The sequence below is a fragment of the Hippichthys cyanospilos genome, chromosome 5 (genome assembly GCF_059441005.1).
Source record: "Hippichthys cyanospilos isolate Australia breed blue-spotted pipefish chromosome 5, RoL_Hcya_1.0, whole genome shotgun sequence".
Classification (NCBI taxonomy): domain Eukaryota; kingdom Metazoa; phylum Chordata; class Actinopteri; order Syngnathiformes; family Syngnathidae; genus Hippichthys; species Hippichthys cyanospilos.
In genome coordinates, this window is record NC_142373.1 from 11,578,899 (window position 1) to 11,602,141 (window position 23,243).

The 23,243-nt window shown below is 40.9% G+C and overlaps 6 protein-coding genes across 18 annotated transcripts in view; 2 read left to right on the forward strand and 4 right to left on the reverse strand.

The window, feature by feature from the left end:
- Window positions 1–2,417, reverse strand: part of myo10l3 (myosin X, like 3) — a 51,502-nt gene extending 49,085 nt beyond the window's left edge. Inside the window, exon 1 of the mRNA XM_088415597.1 lies at window positions 2,236–2,417. Coding sequence (XP_088271723.1) covers window positions 2,236–2,256 — 21 coding nt within the window. The 5' untranslated portion in view covers window positions 2,257–2,417. The remainder of the gene's footprint in view (window positions 1–2,235) is intronic.
- A 4,468-nt stretch (window positions 2,418–6,885) lies between these two features.
- On the reverse strand, window positions 6,886–8,075 carry LOC148423506 (trace amine-associated receptor 13c-like). Of its 3 annotated transcripts, none has more exons than XM_088415281.1 (2): window positions 7,999–8,075; window positions 6,886–7,693 (listed from the first exon to the last, which is right to left on the reverse strand). In XM_088415281.1, exon 2 carries the CDS (start codon window positions 7,618–7,620, stop codon window positions 6,886–6,888), a length of 735 nt encoding a protein of 244 aa, XP_088271407.1. In that variant the 5' UTR covers window positions 7,621–7,693; window positions 7,999–8,075. The 3 variants fall into 3 exon arrangements, with proteins under 3 accessions (XP_088271407.1, XP_088271406.1, XP_088271405.1); XM_088415280.1 differs by having other exon boundaries at window positions 7,903–8,075; XM_088415279.1 differs by having other exon boundaries at window positions 6,886–7,723; window positions 7,897–8,075.
- A 2,874-nt stretch (window positions 8,076–10,949) lies between these two features.
- Window positions 10,950–12,113, reverse strand: LOC148423507 (trace amine-associated receptor 13c-like). Of its 4 annotated transcripts, XM_088415234.1 has the most exons (3): window positions 11,935–12,083; window positions 11,784–11,839; window positions 10,950–11,695 (listed from the first exon to the last, which is right to left on the reverse strand). In XM_088415234.1, the coding sequence occupies exon 3, from the start codon at window positions 11,691–11,693 to the stop codon at window positions 10,950–10,952; it is 744 nt and encodes a 247-aa protein (XP_088271360.1). In that variant the 5' UTR covers window positions 11,694–11,695; window positions 11,784–11,839; window positions 11,935–12,083. The 4 variants fall into 4 exon arrangements, with proteins under 4 accessions (XP_088271360.1, XP_088271359.1, XP_088271358.1 ...); XM_088415233.1 differs by lacking the exon at window positions 11,784–11,839 and having other exon boundaries at window positions 10,950–11,766; window positions 12,037–12,113; XM_088415232.1 differs by lacking the exon at window positions 11,784–11,839 and having other exon boundaries at window positions 10,950–11,766; window positions 11,941–12,113.
- A 2,668-nt stretch (window positions 12,114–14,781) lies between these two features.
- Window positions 14,782–16,015, reverse strand: LOC148423508 (trace amine-associated receptor 13c-like). Of its 2 annotated transcripts, none has more exons than XM_088415242.1 (2): window positions 15,939–16,015; window positions 14,782–15,595 (listed from the first exon to the last, which is right to left on the reverse strand). In XM_088415242.1, exons 1-2 carry the CDS (start codon window positions 16,013–16,015, stop codon window positions 14,782–14,784), a joined length of 891 nt encoding a protein of 296 aa, XP_088271368.1. The 2 variants fall into 2 exon arrangements, with proteins under 2 accessions (XP_088271368.1, XP_088271367.1); XM_088415241.1 differs by having other exon boundaries at window positions 15,843–16,015.
- A 2,526-nt stretch (window positions 16,016–18,541) lies between these two features.
- LOC148423509 (trace amine-associated receptor 13c-like) lies at window positions 18,542–19,725 on the forward strand. 5 transcript variants are annotated; one of them, XM_088415249.1, is made up of 2 exons: window positions 18,542–18,753; window positions 18,909–19,725. In XM_088415249.1, the coding sequence occupies exons 1-2, from the start codon at window positions 18,542–18,544 to the stop codon at window positions 19,723–19,725; spliced, it is 1,029 nt and encodes a 342-aa protein (XP_088271375.1). The 5 variants fall into 5 exon arrangements, with proteins under 5 accessions (XP_088271375.1, XP_088271376.1, XP_088271377.1 ...); XM_088415250.1 differs by having other exon boundaries at window positions 18,542–18,741; XM_088415251.1 differs by having other exon boundaries at window positions 18,542–18,709; window positions 18,913–19,725.
- A 1,837-nt stretch (window positions 19,726–21,562) lies between these two features.
- On the forward strand, window positions 21,563–22,739 carry LOC148423510 (trace amine-associated receptor 1-like). 3 transcript variants are annotated; one of them, XM_088415282.1, is made up of 2 exons: window positions 21,563–21,730; window positions 21,888–22,739. In XM_088415282.1, the coding sequence occupies exons 1-2, from the start codon at window positions 21,563–21,565 to the stop codon at window positions 22,737–22,739; spliced, it is 1,020 nt and encodes a 339-aa protein (XP_088271408.1). The 3 variants fall into 3 exon arrangements, with proteins under 3 accessions (XP_088271408.1, XP_088271409.1, XP_088271411.1); XM_088415283.1 differs by having other exon boundaries at window positions 21,563–21,726; window positions 21,941–22,739; XM_088415285.1 differs by having other exon boundaries at window positions 21,563–21,639; window positions 21,941–22,739.
- The last annotated feature ends 504 nt before the right edge of the window (window positions 22,740–23,243 follow it).

The following is a 23,243-nucleotide window of genomic DNA, read 5'->3' on the forward strand; positions in this document are numbered from 1 at the left end:
CAGGGTGGAGCAGGGGTGGACTCCAGGCAGTGTAGATGGACAAAATGGGCCTAAGTGGATGGGTCACGCGCTGGTAAACTCGTCATCTGTCTGCACAACCAGGAAGCGTCAACGAGAAGTCAACCAATCAATCAGACGGTTTGCCTTTGCTTTGACTCGCATGACTCGGGATGAATTTACAGCCATGATTCAGGCCGCGGATTCATCCTAGGTTGACTCAGCGTACTCCACTCAAGGCCTCATTTCCAGAATCACAGCATAAATAAATCTGACCTGGGTGTCAAAGAAACAGCAAAATAGAGCTGCAACTACTAATTCATAACTATAATGATCGGTTGTTAAAATAATTGATAATTATCTTTGATTATTCAGTTTGAGGGCCGGGGAAATTTAAAATTTTCTACATCCTCTGAATTTCAGCTTATATTACATGGTTCTTGTAGTGTCCCGTTAAAGCAAAAATATTGTCTTTGTGCTGAATGAACATAAAAAATATTTGCAGTTTTTTAACACTGATTGATTTTTGCCAGAGGATTAGAACACGTGAAGGAAAAGAAAAAAGGTTGGCAGGATTTCTAGTCTCATCTAAGAATTCTAACTTCAAAGACAAAATTCACATTTTAAAGTCTAAATTGTCATTCTATTGTCAGAAATCTGACTTTAAAGCTCGAATAAAGTCAGACTTCTGACTTTAAAGTAGAATTCCAAGAATTAATCCAGAAGTCTTTCGTTATAAATAAATAATATAGTCTGATCTTTTGACTTTCAAGACAGAATTCTGAGAATAAAGTCTGAGAATAAAGTCAGTCCTGGCTTTTTTTTTACATAAATCTCAATTTTTCTCATTTTAAAGCAGGATTCTAAGTATAGTCAAAATTCGACTAAGGGGAGAACTCTGTAAAGTCATAATTTTCATTTTAAAATTAAATTAAATTCATTAAATTCATTAAAATTAATGAAATTAATTAAATTCAATTAGAATTCTGACATTAAAGTGAGGATTTTGAGGAATGGGATAAATAGATACAGTAAATAAACAAATAGATAAATAAACCATAGCTAATCAAAACCTTTTTTTAATCATTTAAAAAAAAAAAGTAAACTGTATGAATGCCAGTGTGCCACTCAGCAAAATAACGCTGCTTAGTGTAATGATGACATAGTAGCCCAAATTCCCAAACATGAAATCATGTAGTACTTAAGACAGCACCTTTGCTCGTAAAGGGGGGAATAATATGAGTAATAAGCTATAGAAATAAACTGTATAAAAAGTAAATTTAATGAAAATATGGAAAACACAAAAGGACCATTGCATGATGAAGAAATTCTGGGAGTCACATCCAATTCCCATCACTGCCTGCAGATGAGTCAGAACTGTGTGACCCATCAAGTCAACTTGTATCCAGTCTCTGACAAAATTTCTTGGGCCTACTAATTAAGAGGAAAAACATGCTTTGCTCCAAAAGTGACACGCATGAAGAAGCCCACTGTCATTGTCATGTGGCTCTATTTGTTTGTAATGGAATTATCTGAGCACAATTGAAGGGGGGGGGGGGGGGGGGGGGGGTGTTGTTGTTGCTCTGGGGTGCTATATCGAGTACAATCACACAGAAAAATGCAATTGTGTAAATACTGTAAATTGGATCTGAGAACTGTGAGCTGGATGCTCCATTATTTTTTATTAATGTTTTTTTTTTTTGTCCTTTCTGGTTCGGCTGCCTGAAAAAAGTCAGCAACGACAATGGTCACCCATATAAAACTTCAAATAAAGGCTTACGAGTACATTTTGAAAATATGTCAATTCATCATTATTCAGCATTAAGTTGCTTCATGTTTCAATTAATTTGCTCTCAATTTGAAAATAAACACGTACTGTTCCTGTAACAGCATAAAAAAGCATCCAATTAGATACCTGCGGAATCCCTATTAAAATCTTACGCACCCCCTGAAGTGCCTTCACTTACCCAAAGGAGTACTCGTACCCCCATTTGAAAACCACAAAATATTACATTAACATATATGACGACTAAAATATCATGAATGGTCAAACAGAACTATATTCATTATCAATTTGCCCTAAAACATAAAACATATTCAAACTACATGAATATGAAACAAATGTTAAAGATGGAATACTGTCAGCACACTTTGACGAAGCTAGTACAAAAGAGGTAAAAATGACTTTTCCACAATAAGTACAAACTTAAAAGTCGTCAAAAAAATAAGCGACTTTACCTCCAAGAAGAATGTATCCATGTTGACGAGGTTCTGACCTGACGTCCCTTTGTAGTCTGACTTGAGGGAACCGCCACAGTCGAGGAGGTGAGGAAAACCTTACTCCATTTCAAATTTCTTCCTCTCCCCTGTCGGGTGTTAATCTTCTGGGTCGCAAAAAAGACATGTTCGGTTCGGATAACTTCCAGGCTTCTTTGCCCGAGCTGTGGCCCGAAGGAGAAGGATATGCTACTGTTATTGTTTCGTGAGTGTGTACGTGTGTACGTGATTGTGTTGTGTGTGTGAGTGTGATGTGCCATTCATTTGGGAGCCGGCACATTATGCGAAGGGGCGGAACGGAGGCGGGGCGAAGCGAGGAGGAGGTGACTACGGAAGCTGAGGAAGTTCATGTAGACCGCGAACCACGTTTTCTATTGCCAGTACTGTATAATCAGAGTGTGTGCACGCTTCCCCTGTTTATTCGGGAGGGGAACAAAGGCAGAAGCTTTTTTTTTTTTTTTTTGCATCTCCAAACGGAAAAGGGGGTCAATCGGTACACAAATTGAAGTCAAGTCTTCAATAACTGCCAACAATGAACATACTAGGCTTTTGCAGAACGACTATTAATGAAATTTCCATATTAGGGTGTCCATAAAGTCTGGCCAGATAGACATGAATGCATAATTTCAACAACCTTTATTCAATTGGAATTACAAAAGGACTCGCACTAAAGAGAAAAATTTCCAGCATAATCTAATCGGAAAATTTATTCGCTGTTAGGTTAAAAGAGTGAAATAAAATCATATTTATATTTTTTGGAATACTGAGCAGTGTCTAATATTTTGCCTTTACTGAGGAGCGACGTCAGAAAAATAAAAATGCAATATGCCTCTGGCAGTGTCTAATACTTGATCTTATTTTAGACAGGGTCTAACGATTAACCCTAGCATCTACAGTACCTCACGCTCCCACTATGACGTGATTTATGAAATAAAATTAAGTTTGTCTTTAACTATGTATATATGTTCTATTATTTATTTAGATTTGTTTTCATTATTACTAGATTGTGCAGCTGTGCTGTGCTCTGTAGATTCTAAAATTGTCTTTCCTATAACTAAAATGCGTAAATACATTTACAATTACATTTAATATCAAATGTATGCCACAAGTTATTTTTTCATTATATGTGCAGAATATAATTTTAAAAAATCTAAACAAATTCAACAAATAGAATGGAAGCCAATGAACATTTACGTGATGGCATGTAGACACACTTGAGTTGTCAGCTTGCATGCTTATGCTGAGTTAGTCAGCTGAGTGTCATGTCTGCGAGGTCGCTAGGACAGTTGTTCATTGTTTGTATGCACTGTCAGATGATGAAAATGATCAAAGTGACAAAAAAAAAAAAAAAAAAAACACTCACAAGTTGAGAACAGTTGCAGGCCGTGCATTTGATGTCTGGTGCTTCAGTGGGAACATAAAACACCTCCTAATAACACAACGATCACATTGCAGTAACAGAAACAATCATAACTGAAAAATAGATTTGTTTGAACGAATAAAAATAAATTACTGTAGTGCCTTTGGATACGACACAAATATGCCATGTGCACCATCTAGACGATCAATATTTACGTATCTCTATCTACAAACTTGTCCAAACCATCCATTTAAAAAAAAAAAAAAGTCTAATTTCACTCGCGAACACAGAAGATTGCCCACACTTCATTTAACATGAACACTACTCCGAGTGTGGTGTGTTGTTTTCTTTTTTCCCCCTCGGCCTTTTTCCTGTCATATGTGATGTCACCAGGTGCCCCACTTCCCATAATTTCCTATGGGACTAAAAACGAGGTGATGTCATACGGCATGTAATATCTAATAATGTAATGCAAATCAATAAAAATGAGATTGAATTTGCCCTTCAGGGATGGGGTTGCTGCTGTTTTGATTCGTACTGGACACAGAGAAAATCCGGAAGGCGTAAAAATAATTCAATTCAATGTAGTTAAGTCAAGATCCATGGTGACACTGGCCAGTGTGATGATAATGAAACATCAGACGTTACAGTATGATTTGGCAAACGGGGATATCCAATGTACATCAAACTGATTGTGGGTTAGTGTGTAAACGTGGATGAAGATAAATCCCATTGTCACATTTATTCAATTAGTTGGGTCCTATTTTGGAGCACCACAAGACTATTATTGACACAATGGCTGCAGCAGACCCCATGCGAATGGCAATTACCACAGCAACAAGATAAACTGGTAATCAGGGCTAAAATTATGTTAGTATCATGCTAAGGTTTACAGGGCATAAGTTTAAATGAATCCACATTGGCATGCTTACTTCGGAAATTTCAGAATGTTGTTTTTCCACGCTGTTTATTTTTCTGAATGTCTGTACACAAAAAAATTACTCTTCCCAAGCTGCCCACATCCTGTGTTTATTGATATGTTGATTTTACTGTAGTTTAGGGCAAGCAAAAGCCTTGTACTGAAAACTACATTCAGTATTTCCTTTAATTTTTAAAAAGATCAGTGTGACCCACAACATAACAAGAGGGCTAAGCAAACCGGAATATTGTGTAAGATCCTCATGAGGCAACATATTTAAACCAGTCATGTCGTGAGTATCCGGAACATGCCAATGGATGTTTTGCCTCTGTTTATTGTGTCTCACATGGATTTTTTTCAGTCTAATAACTTGAGTGGCGCAGCAGTGACTCAGGCCCCATTTACAGGCCTGAGTAAACACATTGAGAGTTTTAATCCAACATTCTTCGTCCTGTGCTAGCAGGCTGACAGCAAGACCTGTGGGGGGGAATTTTTACAGCACGCCATCTCATCCCAGATGATTCAAGCATGTGAATCACTAGCAGCTCAGATTTCCAGATAAGGATTACAATCAACAAAAATGACGTGTGGGATCAGCAATGGAAGTTTGTTCAAGAGTTTTTTTTTCCTGTGAATCTTCGGGATGGTACAAGATCTCATAAGATGGTATCTTGCAAGATTAGGATGGAGCAAGATTTCTCAAGAAACTTTTTCTTTTGGCTGTTTTTTTTGTCAGTCGATTACACAGAAAAATGCTCTACTTGTTAACCCCCGGACAATAACTACTTTTAATCCACTTTTGGTGAAAATTCAGAAGAAACTTGCCCATAGCAAATAATGTATGAACACAAAGTCACGACTCAATACAAACAACACAACCTTGTCCTGAAATTACATTCAATCACCAAGTCAGAGAGCTAAAAAACTTGTAATTACACTGGCATTTTATTGTATCGTGTTTGTTGCCAGCGTTTCGTGTAGCCTCTAGCATAAAGTAGCCACTAGCTAACAGTGTTTGAGTGCTCTATATCAGATGATAAGATATTATGTACTGCATTTATATGATGTGAGAAATAATTTTTACTGTAGCAAACTAGGGGTAGATCTAGCTACATTTTGAACATGGAAACAGCCGAACTATGATATACTGTACAGTATATTGAATGTCTTATTCCTTTCAGTTTCATTTGATACACGTACATATGTTCAATAAAATCAATAAAACAAAATTAAGAATATCTATCCGTTCCTTCCAGCCACTCGTATGTGCAGGTGGTAAATCGTACGTCATTTGTTTAGTACAGCATTGTTTTAATCTTTTTATTCATTGTTTAAAAAAATAAAATAAAAAATCTTGCATGTGTGTGGATCAACATTTATTTGCGGATGTACGACTTGGATGTTAAAAGAGACACAGCTAAATGTTTGCTTAGGTCTTACGGATGTTTTCTTTAGTTGCATCACACATCATTTGTTGGTACTGTAGCCTATATTATTTGTTGGCGCAACCTCCCCACAAGTATGCATAGTTAGCGGGCTTTCCCAATTTGTCAGTCTCACATTCCAAGTGCTTCCAGACTGAAATTTTACATTGCAAGTAAGAAAGGTTCTGAAGCACCTGTTGCCATTTTTGATACGTTTTGGTTTTGTCAGTCAAAGATAATTGGAGCCTGAAGGTATCGAAGGCTGCAGCTTTTTCTTGTCTATTTCCGGCACGCTGCAGGGGTTTATCGATGGCTCAACAGCACCCGGTTGTGGTGACTCTGGATAGGTACAGTACAGCAGATGCCACAGGGCAGCAAGTGTCTCATAAAAGACTACTTAAACAGGACCAGCAGAGATAAATAATGACAATTTTTTTTGTTAGATTGGTTTTGAGCATTTTATTTCAAACAAGTAAAAAGTTAAAAGATCATGTCCAGGGTGCTTACGTCGATCTCTAGACTAACAAAGCACTAACGGCACGTAGTATGCATTCCAAAATGACTCAAAACGTATTTCAAAAGGATTCCACGTTGAGTAATCGCACCCAGCCAACAAAAACAAACAAAGATGAATTCTTTTCAGTTATTTCGAGGTTGTAACATGCACATTTCATACAGAAGGTAAATCACTGTGCTTCGGATTATTAAAATGCATCTCCAAACAAAATCATTCAAGCCATACAAAATCAAAGAAAATACAGTATATAAAAAGTATATTGCTAGAACAAGAGTTGGGCGGAAAAACATGCTCTAGTTAAGAAAATGGTTTAAGTGAAAATGGTATGAACCTCGTTGCTCTCAATACGCATTTAAATGTCAGAATTTCAAACATGAGCACACATTTGTGTTTACAGTATGTTGGAGTCACAGGAGCCAGGCTTCAGAATGCGCAGAGTGACAATGTTCATGATGGCTTTTCTGAACCAGGGGTAGAACAAGGCATATATCAAGGGGTTCACACATGAGTTAAAGTCAAACAAATAAAGAACATATTTCACCAGTGAAACCACAGTCTTGCTGTCAGCCCACACATTGACAATGTAGTACGGGCAGAAACAAACCAGGAAGACCAGAACGAGAACACCAAGAGTCCTGGCCGCCTTCAACTCAGACTTCTTTGCTCTGAAAGGGACAGACTGTCGTTGGGCAACATGAGAGCGCATGGCTCGCACTTGAAACACAACGACCACAAACACTCTCAGGTACAACATGAGGATGATGCTGAGAGGAAGGATAAAGTTCATGACCATGTCCAGAATGCTTACGTCAAACTCTAAACCGATGAAGCACTCTCCACGGCAGGTGTTATACCTTCCCAGATGACCAAAACTGTCTTTCAAAATGATTCCACAATGAACGATGGCACCCAACCAACAAAGACAAACACAAAATTGGATTCTTTTAACAGTTACCCTGACGTTGTAACGCAGCGGATCACAAATAGCCACGTAACGGTCGGCCGATATCAGCACCATGTTTCCCACCGAGGCGGACCCAAGAGTGAAACTCATGTAAGTCCACAATGTACACATAATATCACCAAGAAACCAGCAGGATGCGCTGATGTAGATCCGGCCTGGCATCCCCACGAAGCCCACCAGAAAGTCGGAGACGGCGAGTGAGAGGAGGAGGATGTTGGTGGGGGTGTGAAGCTGTCTGTACAACCATAGGGAAAAAAAAAAAACACTGACTCACACACACAACACAGTTAATGCACTTTCAAGGTAATTATGAATAGGCAGAATACATCAATCAAAGCATGACAAAACAATCACAGCAATTCAACAATAGCGCAAACACGAGCAGCCAGAGGTCAACCTCGCAAGGCCTGTGAAACATAAGGGTTAGGGAAAAAAGACATTTGCCTGAAGTGAGAGATTGAAATGATGACGAGCAAGTTGAGCAGCACAGTGAGGATGCATTCGGCTGGCAGCAGAACCCTGGAGAAAACACCTTCAGACCATTCAGATGAAGGCTTTCTGCAGGAGATGTTGGGCAACTGTGGATAGCAGAGATGGGATTGGCCTTTAGTGTCCATGGAGATGGTGGAGCTGAGACAGCGTTCTGTGTATTGTCTATGACTTTTTATGAGTTCTTGGACCTCCCCTAGGCAAATGTGATTACGTCAAATTATGATGTCATGTTGAGCGCCAAACCCCAGAAACCTTTAACATCGATGCAATTATATGTTCAATCTTACATCAGCCATTTACAAATTGTCATATGACTAAAGGCCAACAAGGCCCACATAAGGTTAGGGTTTAGGATCAAGGGTTTATAATACACAAGGCCAGTTGCGTCCATCATGGACCATTAGGAAAGTAGGTTAGCTCTGTGTCCGGTCATCCAGATCGGGGTAATCTGTTTGGGTGGAATCAAGGGATTTGGACCTGTTTGTTGACAAGGTTTCAATCCTTATCCGAAAAGCTTCTTCAATTCTAAAATTCTCCTATTCTAAGCAGTCGAGGGACTGGTTGATATGCGGAATTTTCTTTCATCAGCCAAACCGTGCGACAAAAACACCATGGTGACCACTCCGGGGAACCTCAGAAGGCATAAATAAAGAGACTTAAAACTTTAGAACTAAAAAAGCCTTTTGGTTGAAAGATGAAACTTCCACAACAAAGAAAAGTCCAAGTGACTTGATGTCACCATTGCCGATTCGGGCTTAGGTTTAGGTGGTAAAAGGCCTATGTCGCGATATTTTAAACTTCCCTCAGTGAAATATATTTACATAAATTACTTTTGGCACATTGCCGATTTCATTTCTTATTAAATATGACTTTTATGCTACCAATATGTCTGACCAGGAAGTAAAACGTCTTGTTTGCTAAAGCCACACCTCTCACGGTGTGGCAGCCTTGCCCCTTTCATTACGCCCTTCAATGCCGGCCGTCCACGAAACATATCTTCATCCATCTTCTCGACCATTCCTTATCAGTTTTGCGGGTGCTGAAGACTATTCCAGCAGTGAATTAAGGGACCAAAACGTTTTACTGACATTAAAATGTAAAACAGCAATAATGCATCACTCTCACCCTTTCGTCTCTGCCTGTGGGTGAACAAAACATTTTCACCACTTTGGCATTTTCTACAGTAAAACGTAACTAATGGATGAAGCATTGCTTTTACTTGGCTGACTTGGTGCAAAACCTCTCCTCCTCAACTCTGGAAACAAAACGAAACTATAAGACATGGATAAGGTCGGCGTGTATTTACTCTTGCACGGGGGGTGTGGGGGCCGTTTAGGGGAGGTACGAATTTCTTTTGTTGTCATTAGTTGTAAAGTTTTCAAAGAAATCAACATTGTAAGGTGGTTAAAAACTCCAAAAATTGACTTTTTATGATAGAGCCCCTTTAATGGTGGGTTCCAGCCATATGAGGTCTGACTTAGTGACACAAAAATGGAACTTGGTTATCAATTAGGTTTATTGTACGTATAAATGTTTATTGAAGTAAAAAATAACAGCAACAACGACGGTAAATAACACCATCAGATGTTGACCCTAAGAACATGCAGAGACAGGCTAGAGTGCTGAGCAAGCAGTTTATTGAAGGCTTGCACACAAAGGCTCAAGAGACAGTGGGCAGATGGAGACAAACCAGGACAGATAATCCGATGAGGGCCAGGCAGTACCTTGGTAGATTGGGGCTGAACAGGTCTTTTTTACCAGGGCAGCAGGAGTGCGGGTTGTCTGAATCCTGGCCACGCTTAAGGCCCGAATGGCTCATGCCCAGGTTCATTGACAAGAGCAAGGGCCAAAGGACAGAAGATGTTGTTGTCCAGTGCAGGGAATAAATGGGGTCTGTAGCAGTACACTCACTGGAAAGGGATGAGTCCAAATGTAGAGCTAGTTCGGCAAATTTGGACGTATTCACTCCACAGGAGTTAGTTATTAAGAGCAGGATTTGGGGAAAACATGCACCTCAAGGTAGTCTCTATTTCCTGGTTAACTCGTCCATTGGTCTATACATGAAAACTGGATGAGGCCGACAAAATTCCTTCCAAAAAACAAAGTTGAATTGCAGATCCTGGTCAGACATCTCATTGAGTGGTGAGCCGTGTAGGCCGAAGATGTGGGGGATCAGAGGCAGAAATCAAGTGATATATGAGACCAAGGATGAAGAGGAATGGGCTTCGGGCATTAAATTAAGTGTGTTATGGGGTCACTGTGATATACGTAAACGTTATAACACCTGTTCAATTGGTTTTATTTGATGGCGCAACAGCGCCTCGATGCGGTGGCTCTAATTAGGTACAGTAGTTGTGTCACAGGTGTTGTTGGGTCACTCGGGAGGGTCCAGAATAGAATAGAATAGAATAGAATAGAATAGAATAGAATAGAATAGAATAGAATAGAGTGTACTATTACTAAGCATATGACAATAAAACTCTTGAATCTTGAATACAATACTGCCTAAAAATGTGGTAAGAATGAATCAACAGAAACAAATTTAAAAAACATGCATTTGATTGATTAGTTAAACATTTTATTTTAAACAAGCAGTAACAATAACAACTCTGTTGCCAACCATCAAAAATTTCACAGACCTTTACCCTCAACGAAGATTACATTTTCCATGATGAGCAATCTAAAAATCATATATACATCCATACACTAATATGCACATACTGCACATACCTCAAATCACTCATATATAAAGCTACCATAGAGTATAAACATGTGCATGATGTCCAGTGCATTTATACATAAACCCACCGCAAACAAAGCTCTGTGGTTCTTTTGTGTGGGGTAATAATAACTTATTGAGTTCTTCTAGTTGATCAACACAAAATTGTTGATAGAAAATAGATGATAGAAGAAGGAAATTTTGAGATCGGGGTGGATTTCACTGCTCTCAAAGTACATTTAAATGTCAGTAGTGTATTTCAAACGTGAGCACACAATATCTACAATATGTTGGCCTCACATGAGCCAGGCTGCAGAATGCGCAAAGTGACGATATGCTTGACGGCTCTTCGAAACCAAGGGTAAAACAAGGCATATATTAAAGGATTCACACATGAATTAAAGTCATACATATAAAGAACATATTTCCCTAATGCAACCATAGTCCCATTGTAATCCGCCAGAGTGACAATGTAGTAAGGACAGAAACATGCCAGATAGACCACAATGACAATACCAAGAGTTCTGGCCGCTTTCAACTCGGATTTCTTCACTCTGAAAGGCACAGAGTGTTGTAATTTGACACATTTAACATGAGAGCGCATGGCCCGCGCCTGAGACACGGCGACCACAAACACCCTCGTGTACAGCGTGATGATGATGCTGAGCGGGAGGATGAAGTTCACGACCATGTCCAGGACGCCTTCGTTAAATTCGAACCCGATGAGGCACTCGCCCTGACAGGAGTTATACATTCCCGGGTGAGACAACTGCTCCTTCAAAACAACTCCACAGTGGGTAATCGCAACCAACCAACAGAGACAAATACAAACTTGAATTCTTTTCACAGTGACTTTGACGTTGTAACGCAGGGGATGACAAATAGCCACGTAACGGTCGGCCGATATCAGCACCATGTTTCCCACCGAGGCGGACTCCAGAGTGAAAATCGTGTGACTCCACAGAGAACATGCGATGTCGCCAAGAAACCAGCAGGATGCACTCATGTAGATCTCACCCGGCATCCCTACCAAGCCCAGCAAAAAGTCGGAGATGGCGAGGGAAAGGAGGAGGAGATTGGTGGGAGTTTGGAGCTGCCTGCACAATACACACACACGGTATAGTGTTAAAAGCAATGAAAATGCAAGTATGAATAAGCAGAATACATCATCTATTCAAAAAATCACTGTGAATTCCTTGAACTGATACACCACAGATGAACCCTGCAGGCCTGTAAAACACACGAGGGTTAGAGAGAAAAAAAACATGTGCCTGAAGTGGGAGATTGAAATGATGAGAATCAAGTTGAGCACAACAGCGAGGACGCACCCGGCGGGCAACACGGCTCTGAAAAAAACACCTTCAGACCAATAGGACAAGGGCTTCCTGCAGGAATTGTTGGGCAGCTGTGGAAAGCAGAGATGCGATTGGTAATCTGTGTCCATGGAGAGGCTGAAGCTCAGACAGTGTTCTGTCCAAACCTCTCTGTTGTTTATCTTATTTATGGGGTTTTGGACCTCCCCCAAGCAAATGTGACTCGGTCAAAGTTGACCAAAGTATGATGTCATGATTAGTGCCAAACCCCAGACACTTCCTTCAACAATGATGCAAATACATATTCAAGATTACTTCAGCCGAATATGATTTCGTTCCTAAATTGGAATGGTGGACCCTGAGGGCAAGTTCTTCTCTGCTGGCCGAAACAATGTTCAAAAAACATTTTTATTCAGCAAATGTGTTGAAATATTAGTAATCTCCCTGGTGTGTTCACTTTATGAGATATCCACTTTTTTGCATTACTTTCAGTCATTTTGCTGTGTGAATTCGAACCAGGAGATTTGTTTGCTGAAGACACATTGTTGCTGTTGTTTCTTTTTATTTCTTTTACCCAAGATGGCCGAAGTAGATAAATAGGTTGCCTTACTTAGCACACCATTTTCGTAACGGAACTTCCTAGAAAAACAGGAGAATTTGAACAGACGCAGGCCGACTCTCATGCTAGCGGGGAAATTGTATTGTCCGTCATTTTCGTAAAGGCAATTATGAATGTTACCCATGGCTAACAGCTTAAATGCTGAAAATTATATCGCTGGGAATCCCTCTTGCTCAACAGTCACTGAAGTCTTGAAAAACAAAAGAAAGAAAGATGGATTTTATTTTAAAATAACAACGTGCTGTCCGAGTCCACATTGGTGAGTGCAAACATTTTATTTTTGTCATGTTTATTAGTAAGATAAATAGTGGCAAATCAATTGAAAAAAGATTAAAAATGTTTTATTTTAAAGGCTCTGGATATCAAATGTTTCTTGATTATCCGATATTAAGGGTGATGTAATATATGTGTGGACTATCAAATCATTTTAATTTACATTGGAGTAAATATGACGTCACTGAAGAAGCATGGTTGACACACACATGGCCCACCACTTTTTTATATGACCAAAACGCGAGCAAAGCCAGCATGAGGTTAAGGTTTCAAATACGGCCTTCCTGTGTGGAGTTTGCTCGATCACCCTGAGCCCGCGTGGGTTCTCTCCGGGCACTCCGGCTTGCTCCCACACTCTAAAAACATGCATGCCCTGTGAATTAGATACTGTAAATTGTCCTGAGGTGTGATTGGGTGGTTAAATGTAAAAAAAAATATCCAAAACCTGTTTCTTAACCAAAAACTACAGTATATAGCACATGTATAGTATATGAACTGAAAAATGCAAAAACTGGATTCTGGAATTTCCGTTTGACAGAGGTCCATAGTTGGGAATACTTACTGTACATGCAGGGTGTTCCAAAATGTTTGACCCCATTTCGTTGGCCAATAACTTTGACAGCTTTCACAGCTTGTGTCGAAACGTTTCATGTTTTTGTGTTAACGTTTGGCAATTCTATCTTTTCAGGTTAAGAAATGCCATTCACTTCAATTGAAAAGGCATTTTGCGTGTTAGAGTATGCTCGGACTCAGTCACTGAAGACAGCGCAGCGGGCCTTCTTCAAAAATTTTGCAAAGAAAGCACCCAAACAAATTAGGGCATGACACCATACATTTCAAGAAAAGGGCTGCTTATGCATACCTACGTCACCAGAAAAACAAGGGATCACTCTATTACTAAAATGGAGACGATTATGTAAAAGTTATAAAGTCTCCAGATGATTAAATTAAGATTGTCAAGGTATACAGCCAAGTGCTTTGATTAGAGAACACTAAAAAATTGTTCATTTGACTCGTTTATTAATTGCGGTCTTTTGACATATACACATAATCATAAATTTGGTGAAACACTGATGATGCGCAACGTTGGGAATTTATTGTAAAGTGAACTCAAGTTGCATTACGAGGGAAAGGAAAAACAAGTGTGCTCATTCAAAGTCACACTGGTGAGGCGTTCAAGACCGCTCCCGATGTGGGAAATCTGAAACATACGTAACGCGCAACAAAAACATCATTTACAGATATGAACACAAGAAAATATGAAGTTTCCAAAAGATGAGATTTATTCTGTTTCGCTCTAATTGTTACATTGTTGCCAAAGTGTTGGTGCGCCTTTTACACAGTAAAAAAAGAAAATACCAGAATTTGACCCCAATATAAAGGGCGTTACGATGCGCTTTTCTTTGCGACCGTGCGTCTATATTTGGGAAATCACGGTAGTAAAAGTGCAATCTGAAATATGTCTGGCCTATATGAAGATTCGCTAATCATTCATGATCACTGTGTAATCAAGATTACATTACCTCAACTCACCTACAATTTACTTACTATACACATATACCATATACAATTACCTGATGAACAATACATTTATACATACACACACAATACACACAATAATTATGACTGAGCGAGTTTTTGTAGTTCATCAAAAAAGTGCTATATGCAATATGCTAGTACTATGAAACCTAGAGAATGTGAAGTCATTATTTTTTTAAGTTAATGATAGTGACATTGTCCTAGAGGGCGTTAGTCACATCAGACTGTACGATGGTTAAATGATGAAATGATACAGTGTAAAATATCACAACTTTGTCATTTTTGAGTATAACATTTCCACAGAAAGGACTGCAAAGCGCTCTCAGTACATTTAAATGTCAGGATTTCAAATGCGAGCGCGTTGGAGTCTAGAGTATGTTGGCTTCACGTGAGCCGGGCTGCAGAATGCGCAGAGTCACAATATGCTTGACAGCTCTTCTGAACCAGGGATAGAAAAGGGCATAGATCAAGGGGTTCACACACGAATTGAAGTCAAACAAATAAAGAAGGTATTTTGCTAATGAAATAACAGTCCCGGGGTCAGCCACCTGAATGAAAATGTAGTAAGGACAAAAAGATGCCAGAAAGACCAGAACTAGAACTCCAAGTGTCCTGGCCGCCTTCAACTCCGATTTTTTTGCTCTGAAAGGGACAGACTGTCGTTTCGCACACGTAACGTGAGAGCGTATGGCTCGCGCCTGAGTCACGGAAACCACAAACACTCGTGTGTACAGCGTAATGATTACGCTTAGGGGAAGGACGAAGGTCACGACCAAGTCCAGAACGCTCAGCTCAAACTCTAAACCGGTGAAGCACTCTCCACGGCAAGTGTCATAAATTCCAAGCTGACCCAAAGTGTCTTTCAAAATGATTCCGCAATGAGTAATGGCGCCCAGCCAACAAAGACAAACACAAAGCTGAACTCTTTTCACCGTGACTTTGAGGTTGTAACGCAGGGGATCACAAATAGCCATGTAACGGTCGGCCGATATCAGCACCATGTTCCCCACCGAGGCAGACCCAAGAGTGAAGCTCATGTAATACCACAGTATGCACCCAACGTCACCTAGGAACCAGCAGCATACGTCCATGTAGATCCGACCGGGCACCCCCACCAAGCCCACCAGAAAGTCAGAGATAGCGAGGGAAAGGAGGAGAAGGTTTGTGGGGGTTTTGAGCTGCCTGCACAAAAGAAAAAAACGCACAAATACACACACACAAAAAACAATTACACACAACAGTGTATGAACCACCTTTCTATCAAATATGAGTAGGTGCAATAATATTGTACATCTTTCCGCACGCTTGAATATTATGATACAGTCACCCCTGTTTCCTTTAGGGGTGAGTCAATAGCAGATCTGAGCAGTCAGAGGTCAACCCTGCAAGGCCTGTCAAAGGCTACAGTTAGAGCAAAAAGAACATATGCCTGAAATGGGAGATTGAAATGATGACAAGCACATTGAACAGCACAATGAGGATGCCTTCGACGGGCAGCAGGACTCTGGAGAAAACACCCTCAGGCCAATCAGACGGTGGCTTCTCGCAGGATATGTTGGGCGGCTGTGGAAAGCAGAGATGCGATTGGTCCTTTGTGTCCATGGCAAACCTGGAGCCGTGACAGCGTTCTGTCCAAACCTTTCCGTCGTCCAGCACATTTATGAGTTTCTAGTACCTCCCCCAAACAAACGTGACTGGGTCAACGTTCGCTCAAAGTTCCATGTCATGATGATTGACATACCCCGGACACTCCTAACGGCGTGGATACAATCTTCAACATTACATCACCCGTAAATGTTTTCAACCCCAAACTGGTGTTAAATGACCAATCGCCAGCAAAAAAGTCCACTTTCGTCTGATGTTAGGGTTCGGTTCTAGGCACACGAATGTGGTCATGCATGTCATGCACCAGGAGGTGAGGTTTGGTTCATTTTTTGGTTTAATAGTAGGGGTTCACTCCAAACACTGCACCGGTTGGTTCTGAGGGCCAGCAAGACCTTCTTTTCCCTGTGGCAGAAGAAGCAGTTTATCTAGTTACAAATATACTTGGCACACCATAGTCATGACGGGCCTTCCCAGAAAAACTGGACATCGTGAGCAGAGGTCGACAGACCCCCATGCGAGCTAGTCTGACCCGGCAGGGAAAAGGTTTTCTCTGTCATTTCATAAAGTCAACTTTGAACAGTGCCTGTGGCAAAGAGCTTCTGAGAAATGCTGAAAACTATATTGCTAGGAACTATTCTTTGCATATGACCGGTTTGGTGTTTTGACCCGTACTGGATTCGTCAAATCGCACTGTTTCACAAAAACAACGAGACACCAAAAAAGGCTACGGTACTTTCGACAGCGTTTGGGGACACCCCTTAGGCGCTCATTCTTGGTATTGAAGCGTCTTAAAATGGTAGAAACATGAGCGGACAGACAAAGCTTTCGGCATTGGCCTCCATGTCCATGGAAAAAGACTTGCCGATGAACCTTGAAGGGCCTCTATCATGGAAATTCACCTTTTTGGAGCGTTTAACCATGTTGCAATTGACAATTTATCACCATAAACACCCCAAAGTGTTCATTTCTTTCACTGATAACTTTCCGAAAAATTCCTTGCTTATTCTTCACTCTCAGCACCTATTTTCATTTCCGATTTGAACTCGGGTCCCTGGACTGAGAGGCGGATGTGCTACCCACTGCTCCACCGAGCCGCCCTTGGCAATTTCCATCCCTGCTAAGACCTGGAAATGCCAAATTCAAGGTTTTTTTTAGGGGTAAAACTTTTTAAAAGTTGATTTAGTTAAAAAAAATAAAAGTGAAGCAGTGAAAAAAGTAAGATGCTACAAGTGGTCTTGGGTAAAAACCAACAAGCCACTGCCTTCCTTGAAAAATAGTTGCAAAACTTTGTTAGTGTACAGTTGATGAGAAACAAGACTGCTGGGAGAAACACAAGAATTGCCTCATGTGTTTTTGTGTTGTCTTCACACCTCTAATTGCATGTCACTGTCACTTGCACTCTAATGGGCTAAGGTGTGAACCACCAACAAAAACATGGACAACAGTAACCTATGAGGGCGTCCTTTGGGACCCCCAAGGCATGACAACTGATACATTTGAATAGATGTTTGTTTAGTGTTTTCCCACCCTGATGTACAGCACTTACATGTTTCCTTTGGTAACCCTTGACCTCAAACTTTGCTTGTGATTCATCCTTGGCTACAATCCGACAAAATAAAGATGACCCAAAAGAAGTCACTTTTGTCCTTGAGTATACATAACCAGGGCTAAATATAAAATCTGCCCATATGGCTTTGTTTACTGGAAAAAATCGACATCAGTGGTCGGAACTCATCGTGCAGCGTCAGCTTGGTGTGGCGAAATGCCAGAAAAGATTTCCTGGCCTATTTAGCATCTTGAATCGGTTCAGGGCCGTCGAAGCGATCTTCACTCCGAGTGGCTATTTAGCTGGCGCGTTAGCGCACAAGACGAGAACCGAAAGTGACGAATACGGAAAAAACAAGCATAAATCCTCTTGTTTTTTCACATCCCAACTTTGGTGTTCAACATAATGGCCACCTGGACGGAAGAGCTCGAGATCCATTGTGAATGAAAACGAAAAGCAGTCTGTTTATTTACATATGAATAAAGCCACAAACGTGACATCGAGCATCCCACAATGCATTACGTGAAACGTAAACCGAAGACCCGACCTGTGTCACTGAAAAATAAGGCTGGAAGCAGGAGGTCTGGTAATCCCTCCTGAGAGTGAGACCACCAGAACCAAGACCCGGATGAAAATAGATTGGTACGAAGCTTCACGAGAAGCATTTCTGTGGCCAATAAGTTCCACCAGCAGTAACAACCACTTCTAAAATCTACCCCTACACTAAATTGAACCATTTCGGATGAAAAATTGATTCTGAATTGGATTGAAACATTTAAAGATTCACACTCCTAAAATGTAATGTATGTATTCATATAATTGTGGATCTTTGCGTCTGCGGTACGACCCACATCATGACATCATGGCTTGACCGCTTTGACCCTATCACGTTTGCTTGGGGGAGGGTCTAGACACCCATAAAAGAGATGGACAGTGAGGAGAATTCGGCAGAAGGCTGCGGGAGCTCAAGCTTCTCCATGGACGCCGAGGACCGATGGGATCTCTGCTTTCCACAGCTGCCCAACATCTCCTGCAGGAAACCTTCTTCTGAAAATCTTCTTCAATTTGTCCCTTTGTCCATCATGGCCACCCTCACCGTTGTGCTTAACATTCTCGTTATCATCTCGATCTCCTTTTTCAGGAATGTTGATTTTTCTCAATTGATCCTAACAATGAAGCCTTACAGGTGGTTTTTGCCTAGCTGATTGTGTTTTCTCTCAAGCGAATGGAAAACTAACCGTAGCGACTTGATCTGAGCTCTATTTGTTGTAGAATTATGTATTCTGCCTACAGATGTGTGTGAGTGTGTTTTTTAACAACTTGTTGGTTCATGTTTTTGTGTAGGCAGCTCCACACTCCAACCAACCTCCTCCTCCTTTCTCTCGCTATCAGCGACTATCTGGTGGGTTTCCAGATGATACCGATAGAAATCTACAGGTCGACATCGTGCTGGTTTCTTGGCGATATCCTGTGCTCTTTGTTCTTTTATATGCTCCTGTCAGTGACGTCCTCCTCGGTGGGAACCATCGTGCTGATATCGCTTGACCGATATGTTGCAATTTGCGATCCGTTGCATTATAACATCAAAGTGACTGTGAAAAGAGTCCAACTTTGTGTTTATCTGTGTTGGTTCTCATCTCTTTGCTACAGTGGTTTCTTTTTTCGCGAGTATCTTCCACATCCAGAAAAGTACAGTTCCTGCTATGGAGAGTGTGTTGTTTTTATTTCTTTCAGTACAGGAGTGGTTGATTTGGTGTTGACTTTTCTCCTTCCTCTCAGCATCATCATCATTCTGTACTCAAAGGTGTTTGTGGTGGCTGTGTCTCAGGCGCGAGCCATGCGCCCTCATGTTGCATGCGACAAACTACGGCAGCCGGCCCCTTTAAGAGCGAAGAAATCCGAGTTGAAGGCCGCCCAGACTCTCGGCGTTCTTGTTTTCATATACCTCCTTTGCTTCTGTCCACATTATATTTTGTCCCTCATATCCGATTCCTCACACAGTAGAATCCGCTTACTGGGCTCTCTGTACTTGTTCTGTTTCAACTCGTGTGTGAACCCCTTGATATATGCTTTGTTTTACCCCTGGTTTAGAAGAGCTGTAAAACACATCGTCACTTTGCGCATACTGGAGCGCGGCTCACGTGACAGCATCATACTGTGAGCTCAATTTCAAATGGCCGTCGTGTGAAGAAAATGTGTTTTCTTCTATGAATTTGAGGTTTATGAACCTTGTGATCTTGCATTTAGAGGAACCTCCTGTCATAAATCGTGAATATATAAGAAGTCGGCGTCTGGCTGGTTTTCGTCAAACACTATTAAATATTAAAACATTATGTATGATGGTGCATGCGATCTTGTTTTTATTATAGCGTATTAGTTTCCCCACGATGACTTTAAATGTTGTGATGTCAAATCTCATAATCACGTTAAATGTCATCATAATGACGAAATATCATGACTGAAGACCATCATGACTGTAAAGTCATCCTGACCGCTTCAAATCTTTCACCATGACCACATGATTTTAACTCTCTGATAATGACTTTTGATCTGAGCATGATGACTTCAAATTTTGTCTCATCTTTTTTTCTGAAACGTGACCCTACAGTACGGCGGCTCGCGGAGCAGTGAATAGCACGTCCAGCTCACAAATAAAGGGTTCCAAGTTCAAATCCACCTCACTCCGGCCTTCCTGTGTAGAGTTCGCATGCTCTCCCCGAGCCCGCGTAGGTTCTCTCCAAGCGTTTCGGCTTTCTCCCACACTCCAAAAACATGCATGGCGAGTGAATTGCACATCCGAAATAATGACTTTAAATTGTGTCATGATGACTTTAAATTTCAATCTTAAATTTTACAGTCGTGGCCAAAGGTTTTGAGGACGACTTAAACATTCATTTTCACAGAATCTATTGCCTCATTTTATGATGGCAATTTCAAAGACCTCCCCCCCCCCCCCCCCCCCCCCCCCCCCAAATCTTAGGAAGAGTTATTGGATAAATTGAAAGTAATTGTCCCCGTTCTGATTGTTTGGAGCAACTGGAAAAAAAGCTTGTCTGGAGAAGAAAAGACAGCGGCAAACATTGACATTTTGGGTCCATGGGCAGGAAACTCCCCAGACCTTAATCCCATTGAGAAATTGTGGTCACTCCTCAAAAGGAAGGTGGACAAACCAAGAGTGAGGCCGACCAATAGCAGCATTGCAGTGAAGCGTTGCATGGAAGCAGTTTGACGGCAATAGTAAATAAATGTAATTACCTAAAAACGCCTGCAGATGGAGACAAAACAACACAAATACAGCCAAGCCCCTAGGCTTACGACAGTTGTTTTTGTCGCAAAACCGGGAAAATACCATCAGGGGGGATGAAAAAACTCAGTATTTCACGTCGCAGCATGAAAATAACATAAGCCAGTGACGCTGTAATACCGGGGTCCACTGTACAAGCATACTTAAATATCAGTGCAATAACATACATATAGTGTACAATGATCCCTCACTTTTTGCGGTTAATTATTATGTATATTTTTTTTCTTTCTTTTTTAATCATCAATCAAAACTTGTTTTGGATTGAAAATTTATTTTGAATCAAATCATAGACCATAGACCAACGCTGTCCAAACTCGGGCCTTGAGGGCCAGAATCCTGCATGTTTTCCAGCTTTCTTCCCCCAACACACTCGATTCAAATGATCAGAATCGTTATCAGGCTTCTGCTGAGCTTGCTGTTGAGCTGATCATTTGAACCAGGTGTGTTGGGTAAAGAAACCTGGAAAAGAAGCAGGAAAACGTCCCTTGAGGACTGAATTTGGACAGTTAAAGATTTATTGTATTGTATTCATATCATTGTCAATCTTAGTGTCTGCGGTACAACCCACATCATGACATCATGGCTTGACCGCTTTGACCCTATCACGTTTGCTTGGGGGAGGGTCTAGACACCCATAAAAGAGATGGACAGTGAGGAGAATTCGGCAGAAGGCTGCGGGAGCTCAAGCTTCTCCATGGACGCCGAGGACCGATGGGATCTCTGCTTTCCACAGCTGCCCAACATCTCCTGCAAGATGCCCTCTTCTGAAATGTTGCTTGACTTAGTTCCGCTGTCCGTCATCGCCATCCTCACTGCGGCGCTTAACCTGCTCATTATTATCTCAATCTCATTTTTCAGGCATGTTGATTTCTCCTACTTCGCCCTAACAACTAAGGCTGCTAATGGTTGCTATTGTCTCATTTCCCTCAAGTGAATAGAAACTGTGTGTAATTGTGCGGAGACTTGATCTGAGATCTTGTTTGCGTAGAATTATGGCATTTGCCTATAGATGTGTGAAGTTGTGTTTTTTTTTTAACAGTTTGTTGGTTCATGTGTCTATGTGTGCGTATAGGCGACTCCACACTCCAACCAACCTCCTCCTCCTTTCGCTCGCTATCGGCGACTGTCTCTTGGGCTTCCATGTGGTACCAATAGAAATTTACAGGTTAACATCTTGCTGGTATCTTGGTGATATTCTGTGTTCTTTGTCCTTTTATGTGCTTCTGACAGTGACATCCACCTCGGTGGGAAACATTGTGCTGATATCACTTGACCGTTATGTGGCAATTTGTGATCCGCTGCAATATAACGCCAAAGTCACTGTGAAAAGAGTTCAACTTTGTATTGGTCTGTGTTGGTTTTTATCACTTTGCTACTGTGGCATCTGTTTTTACAATCCCCTGAGAAATATAGGAAAGTCTGGTTCCTGCTATGGAGAGTGTGTTATTATTATTCCTTTCAACATAGGATTCATTGATCTGATGGTGACTTTTATCCTTCCGCTAAGCACCATCATATTTCTGTACACAAAGGTGTTTGTGGTTGCTGTGTCTCAGGCGCGAGCCATGCGCTCTCATGTTGCATGTGGCAAAACACGACAGTTTGCTGTTTTCAGGGCAAAGAAATCCGAGTTGAAGGCCGCCTGGGCTCTTGGCATGATTGTTGTCATTTACCTGGCATGCTTCTGTCCATATTATGTTGTTTCTATAGTATCTGATTATTCACTAACTGTTCTGTACCTGTTCAGTCTCAATTCATTGTCTAACCCCTTGATATATGCCTTGTTTTACCCATGGTTTAGAAGAGCCGTAAAACAAATTGTCACATTGCGCCTACTGCGGCGGGGCTCCCGTGACACCTGCATATTATAGACTCAATTTCAAATGTCATATGAACGAAATGTGTTTTCTTCTGTGACTGTGATTTTAGGAAGCTGTTTCCAAGAGTTGGCATGCATCCCAAAAAGCTTGTGTACATTACTGTATATCTTTTATCCAAACTAAGGACCCGCAATCCATTTATTTGAACTGATTCACGACTGTATCCGCTCGCACTGAATTTACCACCTGTCATAACGCATGAAGATGCATTTCAGTCTAAAGTTTATTGCATATTAAAGTATTATGTACAAAGGTGTATGCACTCCTGTGTCTCCCGTACAATGGTGTATACTTGTTTAAGTCATCATGATTAAACACCTCATCATAATGGCTTAGTCGTGATGATGATGTCGTTATGTTATAAATTTCATTAAATCTTTGGATTCTTAAATATTATTTTTAATTGTATGCGGACTTTTAATCCCATAATAACAACTTTAGATCTCATGACTGAAGGCCGTCACGACTATGAAGTCAACATGGCACTTTCAAATC

Excerpts from the sequence above, each read along its gene's own strand:
- LOC148423506 (XM_088415279.1), bottom strand. The coding sequence starts at position 8,075 with ATGGACACTAAAGGCCAATCCCATCTCTGCTATCCACAGTTGCCCAAC. Across the intron at positions 7,724-7,896 it reads ATCTCTCACTTCAGGCAAAT|TGTTTTTTTTTTTTCCCTAT; the intron begins GTCTTTTTTCCC and ends TGTGTGAGTCAG.
- LOC148423507 (XM_088415231.1), bottom strand. The coding sequence starts at position 12,113 with ATGGACACAGATTACCAATCGCATCTCTGCTTTCCACAGCTGCCCAAC. Across the intron at positions 11,767-11,910 it reads TTTTTCTCTCTAACCCTCGT|GCAGCTCCAAACTCCCACCA; the intron begins GTGTTTTACAGG and ends TGTATTGTGCAG.
- LOC148423508 (XM_088415241.1), bottom strand. The coding sequence starts at position 16,015 with ATGGACACAAAGGACCAATCGCATCTCTGCTTTCCACAGCCGCCCAAC. Across the intron at positions 15,596-15,842 it reads ATTTCAATCTCCCATTTCAG|GCAGCTCAAAACCCCCACAA; the intron begins GCATATGTTCTT and ends TCTTTTGTGCAG.
- LOC148423509 (XM_088415249.1), top strand. The coding sequence starts at position 18,542 with ATGGACGCCGAGGACCGATGGGATCTCTGCTTTCCACAGCTGCCCAAC. Across the intron at positions 18,754-18,908 it reads ACAATGAAGCCTTACAGGTG|GCAGCTCCACACTCCAACCA; the intron begins GTTTTTGCCTAG and ends GTTTTTGTGTAG.
- LOC148423510 (XM_088415282.1), top strand. The coding sequence starts at position 21,563 with ATGGACGCCGAGGACCGATGGGATCTCTGCTTTCCACAGCTGCCCAAC. Across the intron at positions 21,731-21,887 it reads CAATCTCATTTTTCAGGCAT|TTGTGTTTTTTTTTTAACAG; the intron begins GTTGATTTCTCC and ends AGATGTGTGAAG.